The sequence below is a fragment of the Sarcophilus harrisii genome, chromosome 6 (genome assembly GCF_902635505.1).
Source record: "Sarcophilus harrisii chromosome 6, mSarHar1.11, whole genome shotgun sequence".
Taxonomy (NCBI): Eukaryota; Metazoa; Chordata; class Mammalia; order Dasyuromorphia; family Dasyuridae; genus Sarcophilus; species Sarcophilus harrisii.
In genome coordinates, this window is record NC_045431.1 from 194,316,833 (window position 1) to 194,334,904 (window position 18,072).

At 38.0% G+C, this 18,072-nt stretch overlaps 1 protein-coding gene across 21 annotated transcripts in view; it reads right to left on the reverse strand.

Annotated features, from left to right (window-relative positions):
- The window catches only part of PPFIBP2 (PPFIA binding protein 2), a 181,574-nt gene that overhangs the window by 67,504 nt on the left and 95,998 nt on the right, over window positions 1-18,072 (reverse strand). For 19 of the 21 annotated variants that reach the window (XM_031942169.1, XM_031942171.1, XM_031942170.1 and 16 more), the window contains one exon: window positions 12,332-12,445. In XM_031942169.1, coding sequence (XP_031798029.1) covers window positions 12,332-12,445 — 114 coding nt within the window. Of the gene's footprint in view, window positions 1-961; window positions 1,413-12,331; window positions 12,446-12,604; window positions 12,695-18,072 lie in introns of those variants that run through there. The other 2 variants (XM_031942183.1, XM_031942184.1) reach the window with 2 other exon arrangements.

Here is an 18,072-nt window from a genome sequence, read left to right on the forward strand (position 1 = left end):
TAAAAAAAAAAAGTTCCTTCCTTCTGTCTTTCTATCCCATTCTGATACTCTCCCATGTCTCCTCTCTGTTACAGCCAAATTCTGGGTGTATAACTGAAAATTCTACTTCATCATCATTTGCTTTCCTTCACCCTTTGTGACTGGCTACTTCAACAGTGTTCCTTCCATTCCACTGAAACTTGTCTCTCAAGTTAATTATGATCAAAAACAATCCTTTTGGAAATCTGGGCACAGCTGATCACTTCCCTGTCCCTCTGAAGACACTTTCCACCTTAGTTTCAGAGGCAACGCCCTCTCTGGGTTCTTCAGCTATCTGGGTTCCTTTTCTTTTGCTTTTTTGCTATTACTTTCTTAAGGTCCATCCCCACTACCCCCCATCTTCTGTCCTTGGCCCTTTTTTCTTCCCTCTGCTCCCTCTCAATAACTCCAACGAAAGTCAGCAGAGCAATAGGGAAAGTAGATCCTATGTACCTCCCAAATCTATTTCTAACCCCGACTTCTGAACCATGCTTCCTGCCTCCCATCTCCAGCCACATTTGGTACAGTTCCAACACGGTGGTCCTTAACAGCACCTGAAACTTAACATGAATTAAACTAAGTTTATCACCTTTCCCCTAATCCTGCTGCTCTTCCACCTGATGATTTCAACTTTCTTTTTTTTAAAGTCATCGGTACACCATTCATCCTGCCTTGATTTTCAGCTTTCTCCCCCAATCAGTTACTAAATCTTGCCCATTTCTGTCATACCCACCCCTCTCCTTTTTACTTTTCCCAGCTTCATTCTACTACAGGTTCTCATTACCAATCACCAGTCACAGCATCTTCCCAGCATGTTTTCCTGCCTCTCCTCTCACTTTCCAAACAAGCTTTTGGGCTGCTGCCGCCAGATGCATTTTCCTTAGGAGGACCTGATCCTGCTATTCCTCTGCTTAAAACCTTCCAATACCTCCCTCCAACTTACCAAGCATGGTTCAAACACTTTAGCTTGCCATTCAGAGCCTCCACAGTCTACCACCTCTCCTCTCCATGCTCTGTGCTGCAACTACACTGCAAAAGCTCTGGGCTTTCTTTGCCTTTATTCATACTTCCCCTTAAGCCTAGAATGTTGTCCCTCAACATTATCTGTCTGTTGAACCCTGACCATCTCTAAAGCTCAATTCACGTCACCTCCTCCATCAAGTTTTTCTTCCTTCCCCAACATTTAGCAATGACATTGCTCTCTGGGATAGTACATAAACACTGCTTTTTGATACTATGGTAATCAATATATGCGCCCTAAATTTATTAGCGATGAAATATGATGGGGGGGGGGACCCCATACTCTGTAACTCTCTTGGTCCCTAGAATAATCCTTCACACAGAATACAACTAAATAAGTGTCTGCAGAAAATCAAGGATCATATAGTAAAGAGTAAATCTTTATCAACAATCTGGGTTAGTGCTTTGCACACATAACAAGCAATGTTTGTTTTATTATAGGATAATAGTTGGGTAAGAGTTTAGCTTCTCTTATACATGAACTCCAAAAGGGACAAAGATTTTTTTTTTTTAACTCTCATGCTATAAAGCTATCACTTCCATGACAAGAAAGATCACTAAGGTCCCTCTCAACTGTGACTCTGATTTCTAGGATTTGTAATTTCAGCCCCTTGGGAATTAATTCCCCTTTGATTGCCCCTCAAGTTCTGGCAAACTGCCGCCAGTTGGTAACAGATAAAAAGAAGTATGGTTTCAGGTCTTAAACTGGAAGCCAGTGGAATGCTATTTTGCACATTATTCCCTGGCTCCAAAACATTCAAAAGCTGTTGAGTAGCAGTAGAATGAACTCCAAATATCTTAACTCTTCTCCACCTACTTTGGCCATAGGAAGATGCTTCTTGCCTTTCCCTCCAGGATCTCAACTACTTCTAGGGTTTCCAGTCTTAATTTTTTAAAGACCATCAGGAACATGGCCATTCTTTGTCAATGGCCAGTGCCTCATCAATTCCACCAGAAAAACTTTTAAATTCTTAGTAAACAGGGTTAAAGAATGTAGAGTCCTCTTTCTGCTTTCTTTTAAATGATCAATCACCTCCCTTCTCTGATACCAGTCCCCTTTTGTTATTTCATCAGCTGAGCTGGTGGGGGGAATCAGGGAATCAACTAACTGGGACCAATACAATGAAAAAGAATAAAAATCCTCAGGTATACAAAAGTATCTTTCTATAACTAGCAACTATAATATGCTGATTGCTTTATATTTTCCCCCTAAAATCTTTTTTTAAAAGATTCAAAAGTTCAAAGAGTCTATGGCCCCTCCTCCAGCTCACCTCTTACCTGTGGCAACAAGTTCATTGCCCATCATATAGTAGAGAGCCTTTTCCCTGGAATTCTTTTGATCAAGTTCTCCTTTTCATGTCTGCTTTGAAGTAGTTTTTGCCATTTTCTCTGCATTTTGGAAAGTTACTTTCATTTTTGCCTAATGAAAATATCTCTTGTCTATTTTTCTCTTATTAAAATTCACCTGACCTGGCCTTAGTTTGCATGTACTGAAAAATTGCAATAGGATCTACTTAAAGTCATAGAGTTAAAAGAAAGAAAATATTGATTTAGAACAAAATTAAACTCCCAAACTTCCTCAATAATCTCCAATAATAGGGCCATACTGTGATTTTCAATGACACCAGTAGGCCCAGATTCATCATAACTCTTTTATGGGCTCCTTTTAATATAGTTAAGCATAATGTATCTGAGGTAAGGTTGGTAGATACCCTGTACTTGGTATCTTTATAGAATTGTAGAATCTCACAGTTTGGAAGGGATATCAGAGGTTTTCTGGTCTAATTTATTAATTTATTTTTAATACACGTTTTATGAATCATGTTGGGAGAGAAAAATGAGCAAAAGTGAAAACCATGGGAGAGAAAAAAAATAGAAAAAAGAAGTGAACATATATGTGTTGATTTACATTTACTTCTGTCTAATTTGCTGCAGAACAAGATTTCCTTCTACAACACAGTCAATAGTGGTCAACAGGTCACTATTTGAAGATCTCCAAGAATCCTCAATCTCCTGATACAACATTTCTCTCAAAAGAGTGAGAAAGTTTTTCCTTAAAGTGCCACTTTTTACTCCATATCATCCATCCACTCCCCCAAAAGAGGGGAGAATCCTTCATCCACAAGACAGCTATATAAATACTTGAATCCAGTTACCACATTTTCCCTAAGTTTTCCTTTCTTCAGATTGTCTTTCACTATCCTAATCACTCTCATTAGGATGTTCTCCAGCATGTCAGAGGATCACCCATATCGAGCTGAAAAGACATCATAGAGATATTTTCTCCCACTCTAATTTTCTAATGAGGAGAACTAAATCCAGGAGTCTATTGACTTGTTCAATATTACAGAGATAATGATGGATGGAACAGAAATCTTTGATTCCATCTTGAATATTCTGTCCACTACACCAGGCTGCCTCTGAACCATAGGCTTTGGGTCCAGCCATAAATCTGACATCTTATAGTAAGCATGTAGCTCAAACCTCTATTTCCCTACAAGATTGGAAAAATGTTCTGCTAAGATCAAACTAACCTGTAAAAAGTAGCATTTTTACTGCAATCCCTTGTGCTGCTGAAGCACTGTCTCCCAGAAGCAAACAATGGTGATAATATTCATATTAGATAATTGATAATAAACTTAATTAGATAATATTTCTGTAGCATCCTAGATTTAGAGTTAGAGAAGCCCTTGAAACTTCATCTGAGGAAACAGGTCTAACTGATTCATCAAGTTTACAAAGAAAGTAACAGAACTTGAACCTATGCTCATACTCCAAAGCCAATCTTTTTTCACTACTTTATATAAAAGCCAAGAAGGCGAATATCTAATCACTCTGTAAAGTTGTGCAACCCCCGAGGCAAAATTCTTGTTCCCTTCCTTCTCCCCTCCCAAACCTGTATCTTTCCAATGATGTCTCTTTCCCTCCAGAATCCCACTTATTTTTCACTGCAACTTCATTTTACCCGGAACTGAATGCAAATAAGAAAAAAGTGGAGGCCTGATGTTACTTTCTTTAGGAGTCACTATAACCTTACCCCATAATCTAGTCAGGGGTCCGCAAACTTTTTAAATAGGGGGCCAGTTCACTGTCCCTCATACTGTTGGAGGGCCGGACTAAAGTAAAAACAAAAACTTTGTTTTGTGGGTCTTTAAATAAAGAAACTTCATAGCCCTGGGTGAGGGGGATAAATGTCCTCAGCTGCCGCATCTGGCCCGCGGGCCGTAGTTTGAGGACCCCTGAACTAGATTCTATTCTTGTTCTCATATGGATATCAAATATTTCCTGGTAAGAAGTTAGCTGATAATTCAGGTGTTAAATTATTAACAATTTGGGGTGAAATCTCCCATAAGGGCATCTTTGCATCATATTGTTTCCCTGCTTTACACACAGTAAACATTCAATAAATATTTACAAACTGAAAGAACTATAGGCTGAGGTTTACAGCTAGCCAGGAATGTAAATCAAGTGCACCAGGGCTACTGGTTTTGTCTTCCTGCTTTCCACCATCCCTATCACTGACGGGAGCCCAAGGTTCAAAGGAAGATCAGTCCTGCCAGGTAGCTCTAGCATATCATCACCATTTCTAGGGTGGAGTTTTATAAACACTTGGTGTCAAAGCCATAACTAGGATGGGACCTCTGGGGCTTTGTCCCAAGGAACACCATTGGGTGCTCTTCCTTCCTTTTCTGGATTCACCCCCTGGCAGCCTCATCCAGGATGTGATTCTTTCTTTTTCATGGTATCCTACGGCCATGATTCTTCTACCCAGTAGTTCTATTCTAGGCAACATCCTTTGCTTATTACTCTCCACTTGCATGAGGCACAAAAACTACTGGTTAGAAGTATACTGAACACATCCAGTGTGGCTTAAGTAGCACCCTGTCTACGCTAGGGGATTCCATGATCACTTCTCTGCTGTCCGCTTCACTATCCTGTTGTATTTCTTTAGCATCTGGCCTTCTTCCTTCCTAGGCATTCCTGGGAAGGGCTGGGACTTCCTCTCCCAAATTTGTGCTTTTTCCACTGGAAGTTAAACAAGTCTGCTCTGGGACTTTTTCCAGGACTTAAAGGCAGCAGTATTGCCAAGGGCAATTAACGAGTTCCTAGTTCATTCTATCAACAGATATTTATTGATTTACTATGTGTAAAGCACCCAAAGGGTTAAAAATATCAGAATTACCTCAGTATGACTCAATAGAATGTCAGGTAGGATCTGAGAGATGAGATGGCCAAACCCTTTATTTTAAGGGTCACAGAGAAGAAAAGTTCATTTCTCAAGGTCACACAACGAGTGTGAGCAGAACCAGAACTAATGCTTGGGTCTCTTGTGTCCTAGTTCATTACTTTATATTATATCCCTTCTTTAGTGTCTAATCACCTTGCTTTAGGAAGAAGGTTGAACTTCTCTTCCCAAGACATGAGTTTGAGCAGCTATTCACCTGCTCCCAATTTTCTTTAGGACTTCAGCCTAACTTCTCAGCCTGGGCATTTAAGGCCTGCTGCAATCTGTCTCCAAGTGACCTTTGGAGTCTTATTTCACATTACTTTCCTTCATACACTCCACACTTCAGCTAAAGTAGATGATAGTCATTTTCCTTTCTCTCCACTGCATCTCAGCTTTATGTATTATTAGTATGATGTTCCCCATGTTGTTATTCAGTCACGTCTGACTCTTTATGATGTCTGGGAACATACTGTCCGTGCGGTTTTCTTGGCAAAAATACAAAGAAATTTTCTATTTTCTTCTTCAATGGATTTAGGCAAACATAAGTTAAGTGATATACGCAGGATTACACAACCAGTAAAGGCCTGAGGCTGCAGGTGAACTCAGCTTTTCCTGACTCCAGGTCCAGTGTTCTATCCATTGAGACACCTGGCTGCCTCATGCTCTCCATAATTGGAATACTTTCCTTCCACATGAATCCTTTCAAGGCTCATTTCAGTTACTACATCCTCTTACCCTGATCTCATTCCTTCCCTACCCCAAGTTGATAATATTCTCTTCCTCTCCAAATAACTTTTCACAGACTACTAATTGTACACATGCTGTATTTTTTTTCCCTTAGAAAGTAAAGGACAGGATACTTTATCAGCTTCTGCTGATATGGCTGCCTGCCTCTCCCCACACCCCAGTTACTAGAATCTCCAATTTCCATATTAGAATTTGACTTCTGTGACAAGAAGCATGTTTTCACCTTTCTTTGCATCCTAAACACTTAACACATCATATTGTTCCTCTGCTTGACACATAGTAAGCACGCCATAAATATTTATAAACTGAAAGAACTATAGATTGAGGGACACAGGCAGCCAGGAATGTAAATCAAGTGGTAAATCCATAGCAAGCACTTGACAAATGCTTATTGATCTACTTGCCATGTTGCCAAGCACAATTTTATTTGTTGATTATGTACAACAGGTACTTAATACATATTTTCTTAACAGAATGCAATATTCTAACCTAAAACACCTCCCCTCTATTTTTCTTCATATGTTCAAAGCATGCTGAACTGTTTGGAACCTTTTGACTTAGAAAATCCAGCTGGAGTTTGCTCCGCTGCCAGATCACCAACATCTGCTGACTGAATAATATCTGGGACTATTTTCCAAAACTGAATGTTCATCTCAAGAGCAATCAAAATTTGAGCTTCCAAAAGCAAAATGCTCAAGACTACCTAGAAACTTTGTCTTCCAACAGTGGCAGAAATTTCTAACATTAATAGGAAATTTCTAACATTTTTATTCTAAGAAAAGCATTTTTGACGATCATTAGGGTATTCTAAGAGATGGTTGCTCTCACAGAAGAGAGCACCAAAGCTGACCCCCCCATATTACTCAATCCAATTCAAAAGTGGTCAATACCAATGACTGAAGAAGGGTACGTGGCCTCAAATAGGATGTCTCAATAGGATTGTTTTCATAGCTTCAGCAACAGGAAAATAATGAGTAGATAGGCTACTGAAAACTTGTGGAGTATGGAATATTTATTGTTTACATCAGGTCTCTGCCACTAGGCTAGGAGCCAGGATCACTTTTACTACCAAGCTCTGGGAGGACTCAAGCAAGAGATTTGGAATCAAATGATTCATCCCTCGCGTGGGCAAGTCTCTACCCATTCAGGGTTCAGCAGGCAAACATTCCAAGGGGTAGCATTACATCAGTGCTGTGGCTAGAATAGCAAAGGCTTTATGGAAGAAGCCCAAAGTGGACTTCAGGAAAATTCCCAGAGCACATATGGCACCAGAATGGACAGAAAAAATACAGGAATTTTTATGACAACATTGTACTCCCCAAACATAGACACAGAGTCTTCCCCAAAAGCAAAAAGGGAGCCTGTAGATCAGAGAATGGCTGAACAAATTGCCACATATAAATGTAATGGCATATGAGTATGTCCCAAAACATAAATGTAAGAGATTCAAAGAAATACAGGAATATTTGTAATATTTTTATCCAAGTGGTTTACAGGACCTGTAGTTAAATAGAAAGAATTAATAGAACAATATAGATCATGACTACAATAGATGAAACGCAAATCAGATGGTAATTGTGATGACCAATCTTGGTCAGAGAGAACAGATGAAACAATTTGCTTCCTTTCCCTTAGTAGGGAGAGAACACTGGATACATTAAAAGAACTGGTCGTGGTATTGGTTAATTTTGCTTAATTGTTTTTCTTTGTAAAAAGGAGAGGTCTAGTATTTAAGTGGATACAGGAAAAACATTTATTATGTCAAATTAATTATAAGATAAATGAAAGGCTATATTTATTGTCTAACTCTAGGGTTTGGGTCTGGGGGGGGGAGTAGAGAGAAATAAGGAGGACAGCCTTCATTTAGACTAGAAGTAGGGAAATGTTTTCTGCCAAGAGTCATTTGGATATTTATAACATCATTCACAGGCCATGCAAAATTATCAACTTATAGAACTCAAGTGGTGAGAAGTGGTTGTACCTAGCTTTCAGCTCATCATCACCTGTGGCTGCCTTGACAGGGCCAGACCAAATTATTTCAAAGACATTTTATATGGTGCTGACCAGAAATTCCCTGCCCTCACTTTAGACCAACGGAAATGCAAATAGAAAATAGTAAATAAACATTCTGCCCTGAATGTTGAATTTTTGCTAAAAACAGCTTGGTGATTTGCATTCACTCAAGTTTTCCAAGAAAAAGGAATACACATTTTTTACTTGGCCCTAAGGAAAAACTGGAGCCTACTCAACCCATATTCACTGAATTACAATGAAGTTTGGGCAGTGTGATAAACCAAGGGATAAATTAAAAGAGTAGAAAAATTACCACCCACCAAACCACCAAACAGAGGCTGGCCTCCATTTGCTCACACCTGCAACCACTTGGATAAAGAATAATTATTTTTTAAGATGTTCAACCCCACCAGCCATTCAGAAATCTCAAAAGTGTAGTCACTTTAACCAAACCCACATAACCAAAGGAAAGAGATTTATTAAAAAACAAACAACAAAAATGGCTTGGCAAAGGATATTGATCCTATCATTCTAGAAAACTAAGATTTTAATGTTAAAAAAATTCAATCCACAAGATTTTATGAATGATATTTGAACCACATGATACCCCAAAGGCCACTATGGTCTCAGGATTAGGGGGATATTGTAAGAGCACAAATATGAAAAAAAAATGTGTAAAGTTCATCCTAAGAGAGAAATATACTAAACAAGTGAATTCTCATGACTCAGCTGACTTGGCTATTTCCAACTGGCCTTCCCAAAGCCTCAACTTCCACAGATTCATCCCAATGTTCATCTTTCAAGTCCACAAATGCACAAATCATGCAATCACAAGACTGATGAAGTCAGGGACAGTTGCGCACACATTTAGCACAAATGCGCCCCTGTGCTAGGGCTTCCCATAATGCTTTCCTTTTTTGGCAAGAGATACAAAGCAACTCCATTCAGAGTTTGAAATTTTCCCACACATAAAAAGAGCATAGTGTTCTAAGCACAAATGGTAAAAACTTTAAGATAATGAATGAATGAATAAAAAAAAAAAGCCTTATAAAGTGCTTGAAAGTAACTGAAAAGCTTTGTGCTAAATATTGGAGACACAAATGCAGAAATGAACTAGATCTTGCCCTCAAGGGGCTTAACAAGATTAGATCTTGGGAAAACTAAAATTTGGCTTCTTTTTCAACAACGGATTGTCAGACAACACAATGGCAGCCTCTAAGTTGGCCATGGTTAATTTTGGCATCAATGCTTGGAAGAGAAGTTTTCTGTTTCTAAAGCGATTATTTTATTGTAGTTGGAGATTGAGGCAAGGGAATTGGGGTCAATTCTGGCTCTGCTACTGACTACATGTTGAATTTAAGTTCTTTTAACTTTTCTGAATCTCAGCTTCCTCAAGTATAATAGTAAGAGTTCAATGTGATGATACACTCTGACTCTAAATCTTTGGATCTCATGCTCTAAACAATTTAAATTGGTGACTTAGATAGAAAGAAACTAAAAATAGGCCCAGCGAATGATAGACTAGAATCTGAAGTCCCAGATTATCAAATTCCTTTTCCTTCAAAGACTTGTGCATAATTCTTTTCATGAAATGATATACGTATTCTGTTGGTTTCCAGCTGTCATAGGAGAACAATATGAAAGAAAACTAATTCTACCCTGATCTTACGTAGGGAAGCTAAGACACAGAAAGGACAAGTTTATTTATTCAACAAACATTTATTGAATACCTACTAAGTTTTAGAAGGAGGAGTCCCTACCCCCCAAAAACTTAATCTAGTTATGAAGAATGAAGATGAATGCAGATTGTTTCAATGTAGATTAATATTTGATAGAACTCTTACTAAAAGTGGTAGATAATAAGACAGATTTGCCCAAGAAATTTTTATATGTCCTTGAGTATATAGGTATATATACAAATCAAACTTTTATTGATAATATATCATGCAGAAATTTATTTTAAAACAATTCTTTGGTATACATATAATTCTATCATTTATTAAAGATGAAAGCAAAATTACATACTAATGAGAAGGTTGTACATGTTTATTTTTACATGAAGAATTAAATCTTGGCAGAATAGTTGATAACTCTTTACATTGCCAATTTTTTCATGAACCCTGCATTCATTTACTTGATCCTCCCTGGGGTTGTGGCCCATAGTTGAAGAAGCTTTGCTATATACGACCAGTATAGGGGGAAAGGATCTAGTCATGGTAAAAACCAGTTGTAATAGTTGACATGAAAAGTAACAAGGAACTTGACTACGATAATAGCTGCGGGAACAAAGAGGACAGGACACAGACCTATAATAAAGTTCAGATTAGATAAGGCTTGGCAGAAAATGAACAGTCCTGATGTGATGGATAAGGGGGAAGGAGGAAGAGATCATTCTGAGGTTTTTCATTTAGCTGAATGGGAAAATGGTAGTGCTATTAGCAATGACAACAAGGATTGGCCTAAGTGACTTTCTTAGGTTGACAAAGCAATTTAATGAAGGGATTCAGATTAAAATTCTGGTTTCTTGACTCCCAATCGGGGTCTTTGCAACTATACTATACTGCCTCCTATGAGGGGAAACGTGACAGTTTTGAACACACACGCTATGCTCAGTTGTATTTATTCTATATACAATTTTATCATAATAAATCTATCCAAAACTGCTTTCTGGCACAAATTCACACATATGCTGGTGATTGGCATTTTAAAGATTAATGACATGCTAAGAGCCATTCTTGGGAGAGGTTTAAAAAAGAAAATCCTAACCTAAAGCCAAAAAGAATAAATAAATACAAGGAAACAAATTAGGAGCTCATTAGTTGGGAAATGGATGAAAAATGGCAGTATATGAATGAAATAAAATATTCTTGTGCAATAGGAGTGACAAGTATGAATAATTAAGAGACTTACATGAACTGATGCTGAGCAAAGTAAGAACCAAGAAAGAGAATACACTATTCAATGATGTGAAAGAAAAAAAACACAAGACATCAGAACTCCTATGAATGCAATGACCAATTTTGGTTCCAGAGGAATGATGGAAGCTTTCCCTTTAAAGAAAGTAGTAGTAATCACGTATTGTTAGACATGGTTCAAGGTTCAGTTTGTTTCGCCTAAATGCACTTCTTTGTTGTAAGGAAGGAAGGTGGTTATTAAATGATAGCAATTAAAAAAAAAATCAGAAGTATCAATAAAATTTTTTGAGTGTGGGGGAAGAAAATAATACCTTAATATGAGGAACTCCTAGTGAAAAAACTCCCTCTACTAAGTCAATATGTCAAAAGCCCCTACATGAATTCAGGTCTTGCTAAGTTTGAGGCTGGCTCTAGATTCAAAAATCCTATGCTGTCTCTATGTTAATAAAGCAATGAAAGAAAAAAAAAAATCCTGACATGATTAGTAAAAACCATCCAGTCCCCAAAACTGTCACTTGCCCTTAATAATCTCCAAAATTTCCTTCTCTTCATTCTATTATTCCCTATTTGTACCGCAAACAGGCTTTTCTGGGGTCTCTAACCCAAGGTTCTTGTTGGATGTCCCCCCAAAAAAGGCAGAAGCACTTATGTGCTGTTTTCCAGGTAATTAGGATCCCTCGTGTAAACACATTTACTTTGCTTTCCAGCCAATTCTTACCCACCCCCACTCCTGAAACTGAAACTCACGGCCTACATACCTCACCAAACTCCACCTAGCTCGAGGAACCAGCCTTTGCTTGGTACTATTTTATTCCTCTGACTTGACAAAGTCATCCTCTCAAAAACTGTGTTGGGCTAACATTAACCCATTGATATTTGAGTTAAATCTGACAACAGAGGGCTGTTGTACTGAATTAACTTCTGAAAAAGTTCTACTTTACTGCCAAGTTTAACCTGCCCAACAGGTTATGGCTAGCCTTGTTCCCCCACTCCACTCCCAGGTTACTCACCATGGCAAACAGGATCACTGTCCCCCCTCAACCCAGCACCTCTGCTTCCAGCTCCCTTCCATGTTAGCTACTGGGACCAGTCCTCTCCTGCCTCCCCTAAAGGTTACTCCTGTTAGCCAGCTCTGTCCCCTGCCCACTCTCCTTTGTAATAATTGTATGTGTCCACATTATCATATTCTCAGGACACTTGTTATGGAGAAGTTTTTAATGATCAGCTACCAAAGGGATTTCCCAAAATGACAAGGAAGGAACCAATCTGTGCTCTTCTTCTTCTTGGAAAACAGTAAGGAAATTGCTTTTAATCTTTAAATCCTGCTCTTTAATCCACTGGCCTCAGGCTCTGATTTTTAAGTAACCTTCAGGTCTGCAGGATTCCTCACCTGTTGAAGCATCTCTTCAGCAGCATTCAGTTTCACCTGGTGCCCTTCCAGGCAGACTTCTAAGTCCCGGATCTTCTCTCCCTGGACCTCCACCTGGTCAGTCAGGACACTCACCTACAGTGGGAGGACCAGCAAAATCAGATTAGAAAATCGTCAGTGCAATTGGTTCTCACACCCACCACAACTTGGTGGTCCCATAATAATGGGGTCCCTGAGACTACCAGATTTAGATTCTGCTAACAAACAAAGGTGGGGGAAAGGTCTGCTTCTTACCTCACCAAAAATGCTCCGACATCTCCTGGAGAAGACTACTCATTTATCTCCTAACTGAGGAGCCCCAGAGGAAATCAGACTCATTTATAATAAGCCTGGGTAGAGATGCATATTTTCATAAGAGCTCATTAATATTCCACACGTGGGAACTTAAAAGGGGCGCAGGTTAAGACGGCACACAGCTGATATTTGCCCATGGCAAAAACACAGCCCTATTTGAACTAGCTACTCAGCGATCCTACCACTTGAAGGGAGAAGATTTTAAAAAAACACATGCAAAAAAACAACTCTGCTAGAAACTAACCAATGACCTTCCACCTCTCATGAAGGACTAAGAATCACTAACCTATCAGACCAGTTTTTGGAAGCAATTAAAGAATGTGGATGTAAAGGGCATGTATTAGCACTGACAACAGTTGGCTCCAGAAAGGTTTCCAAGGTCTACGTGCCAAAACATGACTGTAAGAAACTGGCACCTGGGAGCAGCTTTGCATGATGGTAGCGAAAAGCCAGTCACCTTTCTAAAGAACTTTAAAAAGTCTACTAGAGGTCTTGACCAATGGGAAGCCCTGACAATGCACGAGCTGAATTATGCTAAAAAATGGCCTTATCCTGCAGGTAACTATTTTTCATGACACTTTCTACTGACTCTGTATTATAATAATTTTTGTTTGAAGCGTCTCAAAGAAATCGCATGCAGTCACCAAAAGCTTAAGTGAATCTGCATTATATCTCAATGTGTTTACTGAGCAGCGAATTCAAACACGGTGCTACTTTTAGAGAATTCTATGTTCTTGAATATTGAAGAATGCTTTGTAAGATTTTCTTGGAGCTTGGAACTATGAAATAATGTTTCAAAACGATTTTATTCTAAAGTGGGCCCCTTTTGTAAGCTATATGTATCTAAAGGTATTTTTAAGGGTACTTATCCATACCATAAATCACTATTATTGGTTTTGGTCTTTTTAACTGAGAACCTATATACAAAGGCTTCCATCTCTGCCTAAGCAGCCAAAAAAGTTCAAAGTTAAACACAGCACTCAACTGTAATAACTCATCCCAGGCATCTGTTAATATCCAATTCTCTATTCCGTTTAACTGATCAGTATTTCATTTTTATTTTTAATTGTCTCATTTTACATGTGGTTTTCAAAAATCACATCAATTGTGTTTTAATAGTAGTCCTCAAACCACAATCCTACCAAATAAAGAACTATTCACCAAAACAAAGAAAATGCACTCCCCTTACAGCATCATTTTTTAAAAAAAGTTTGTTACTTTAAAGAATATAAAACAATCACTGGTATTTTCTTTTATGTTCTACTCTGGGTGCTATTCCTGTTAGTAAACTCTTTATATGGTCCAATTTATTTCCTTAGTTAAAATTATAGGTCAGAGATTTAGCAGTGGAAGGGTTCTTAAAGGTCTAAAAGAAATCCATTTTTTACAAATAAAAAAACTGAGACTTAAATGGATTAATTGACTTTCCCAAGATCACACAGATAGCAAATGGCAGAAATGAAATGAAAACTTATTCTGACACTCCAAATCCAGTGCTTTTTCTACTTTCTATATTGTCTTTTACTTTACATTTTAGCTACTCAAGCCATGGGACTACTTTTCATTTTTTAATCTGTATTCCTAGTCCTATGGCTTTAATCTACTATACTCTTATGAGATATACCTATTTGACATCCCACAATGGGTGAATAGAAGCCAGGGAGTCCACATGGCAGGTGTTAGTCCCATGATGACATTATGCTTTCAAGTCAAAGGGATGGCAGCCCCAATTTCATCTTATTTGAGGAAATAGAACAAAAGCAGACCTTTTTTTTTTGTGTAACATTTCCAAATATCTCTCTAAATGGATAAAAACTACAAGTGTTTGTATTCCTTTTCTATAAGAATAAAATGTATTTGTTTTTCTGCATTTATAGCTTCTCAGGCCCAATTGGAATTGAGGAATGAAATATATTGCTCTACAAGAACAGCTGGCTTATTAGAATGCAAAAAGGGCCCCTAGACTTATAGACATAGAACATATTGACTGAAATCCCTATGTTTTCTATAGGCAAAAGTGACCTTGAAAACTGGTTAAAATCCTTTAAAAAAAAAAAAAAAATCCATCTGTTGGATGAGTCAGCAAAATCTCTATTAACAGTGGAATGAACCTCTTCAGGGTGAATGGGTTTTCTGGATAACTGAGGGGATCTCTAGAAATGAGAGATGTATAATAACTTGGCTGTCCATCCAGAAAAATCCTATGAACTATGTAGTTCAAATATTCTTATCTATATTTTATAGAAGAAAAATCTAATGCAGAGAAACTAAGTTTATTTTCTCAAGGTCACACACTTTGATTCTCTTGACTCCCTGTACCAAGACCCAGAAATTCTTTCTCATTGAAAAATCATTTTCTTCTATGCTCAAAGGGCTATAAAACTATGCATAACCTTTGATCCAGCAGTGTCTCTACTGTATTCAAACAGATCATAATAAAGGGAAAAGGACCCACATGTGCAAAATGTTTGTGGCAGTCCTTTTTGTAGTAGCAAGGAACTGAAAACTGAGTGGATGCCCATCAGTTGAGAAATGGCTGAATAAGTTATGGTATATTAATGTTATGGAATATTATTGTTCTATGAGAAATGATGAATAGGACGATTTCAGAGGCCTGGAGACTGACATGAATTGATAGAACATTGTAAAGGGCAACAAGAAGATTATATCATGCTCAATTCTGATGGACATGGCTCTTTTCAATGAGATGATTCAGGCCAGTTCCAATGGAATTGTGATGAAAAGAGGACCATGGGTACTGAGTGTAGATGACAATATAGTATTTTCATCTTTTTTGTTGTTGTTTGCTTGCTTTTTATTTTCTTTCCGATTTCCCCCCCCCCCTTTGAACTGATTTTTCTTGTGCAGCATGATAATAGTGAAAATATGTATAGAAGAATTGCATATATTAGATTACTTGCTAAGAGAGGGAGAAAAATATTTGGAACACAAAGTTTTGCAAGGGTGAATGCTGAAAACTATTCATGTATTTCGAAAATAAAAAGCTAAAAACTAGCAAATAAATATTAGGATACCAATAAAAAAAAAAGAAAAATCACTTTTTAAGATGCAGTAGTATGCTTTTTTGCCTTAGCTGGTAGACTTCAGGAACCATAACAGCACATTTCCATGCTGCCTTAGGATCTTTTGGGTACCCAGAAGTCCCTTCATTTTCACTGTTTAGGACCACGAGGGAAGAAACAGAATGTGCTGAAGAGATAGGGTTGAACTGGAACAAACATGGCCTTTGTTTTGGTCTTTGGCCTGAAGTTAACTCAGTCTAATTCAATCCTAGAGATATTCATTAAATGCCTATTATGTGTGTGTAAGTCACTGTGCTCCAGACTGGGTATAAAATGGTAAAAACTGACCCAGTCTCTTCCCCCAAGGAGCAGAAATCTGATTAGAACGATTGGGCACATACACAAATAATGATGGGGAAAAGCACAATGTGATTGGATAAAGGGAAGATGTTAAGTGCAGAGGAAACTCTGAGGAGTAGAAGAGTGAAGACAGAAGCTTTTATGGGGAAGCCGGCAACTGGATCAGGCTGAGAAAGCTGAATAGGATTTTAGCAGGTCAAGATGAAGAGAGCTTGGGTAATAGGAACTGAGAGGTCTGCTTCAATGCACCAAGGAAAATTCAGCAGCAGCAGGAGCAATAATAAAAAGTAATAACAATGATGATAGCTAGCTGTATAGCTATAAAAATATATAGCACTTACTATGTGTCAGGCACTGTGCTAAGAACTTCACAAATATCCCATTTGATCCCCCCAACAACTCTGGAAAGTAAGTGATATTATCTCTGTTTTGCTGATGTGTGTGTGTGTGTGCGCGCATTAAGCTGGAATGAAACCTCAAAGAAAAGTGATATTCTGTCTCTGAATGTTCTTAGGGACCCACTGAAGTACAGAAATTGGGGGGAATGGCAGTTTTGGGTAGATAATGATAATTTTTTGATGTCGAGTTCAAGCTGTGTCAGGATGGCCATAAGGAAACATCCAAAAGTGAATTGGACATACAGAATTGAGACATACACAAAGAAGAGATGGGACCTGGAAAAATAAATTTAGAAATTATCTTATTAATAGAAGATATTTATAAGACTGTAAATTTTAGTAGAATATAAGTTCCTTGAAGGGAGAAGCTATTTGAGATTTTATACTTGTAACTCTAGCACAAAGATAGCACTGTGCTTTGCATACTTTAGGTAATTAAATTTAAATTTAATTAAATTGGATCTGCTTAGAAGTGACCACTGAAGCCACCGGAATAGATAAGAATGGGGACTGAAGAACAAGGGTTGCTGTGGAAGTCTATCAGGGAGGAACAAAAGGACTTCAATGGCTGTAATTAGAATTCAAGGACTCCTGTCTCTGTAGCTATATTTCCTCATCTCAATTTCCTCACTGTAAAATTCAACTAATAATACTTGAATATTTTATTACAGGACCCATCATGGCCTAAGACATTAAATACAGTGATATGAGAGGATGGCTATAAAATATTTATAACACTTTAAAAAACTACTTCAATGTCAATTATTATCATTATTTTTATCATTTTCATCAGATTTATAGTGGATTCAGCTGTGATTTGTTTCATTGGACCCTGCCTCTGTGGAGAAGGAAAGGAAAAAGTACACGGATACTCCATTGGGAATCAAGAGTGAAAAGAAGGCACTATGTTCAACATGGTTGTACAATTATAACTTTTATCAGATTGCTGTCTTGAGGAAGGAGGGAGAGAAAAATCTGGAGCTCAAAATATTACAAAAATGAATGTTGAAAACTATCTTTACATGTAATTAGAAAAAATAAAATACGATTAAATGCAAAAAATAAATAAAAACGAAAAGGAAAAGTAGGTACGAATTTTAGGGGTTTCAACAAGGCAACAGTAGGGTCAAAGAAAAAGGCTGTGACCTGAAAGGTCAAGGAGGGATTAATGCAATGAGGATGAAGAGCAGGTTTGGCAAAGGCAGGAGATTGTGATCAGAGAAGGAAGTTTTAAGTGATGGGGATGTTGAAGGTGTGACCACCTCTATGGCGAACTGGGTGATAGTAGAGATTTGGGTCATGGGAGCCAAGCAGGTTGAGCAGGTAGGAGGCCAAGTTTTAGAAGAAGGACAAGGGCAATAAGTGAGTGTTACAAAAGGGGCTAAATTTGGTTTCAGAGGGTCTGGATTCAAATTCTGCCTCAGTTATTTATTACCTGAATGCCTTTGGACACATTGCAGGACAGGTTTCTCATTTACTAAAGAAGAAGATTGAACAAGATGACCTCTAACTCATCTAGACCTAAAGCCATGGTACTATTATCCTAGAGCCTTGGATTTCACTTTTTATGGACAATGGGTAAGCCTTAACTTCTTTGGGTCTCAGTTTCCTCATCTGTATAATGGGG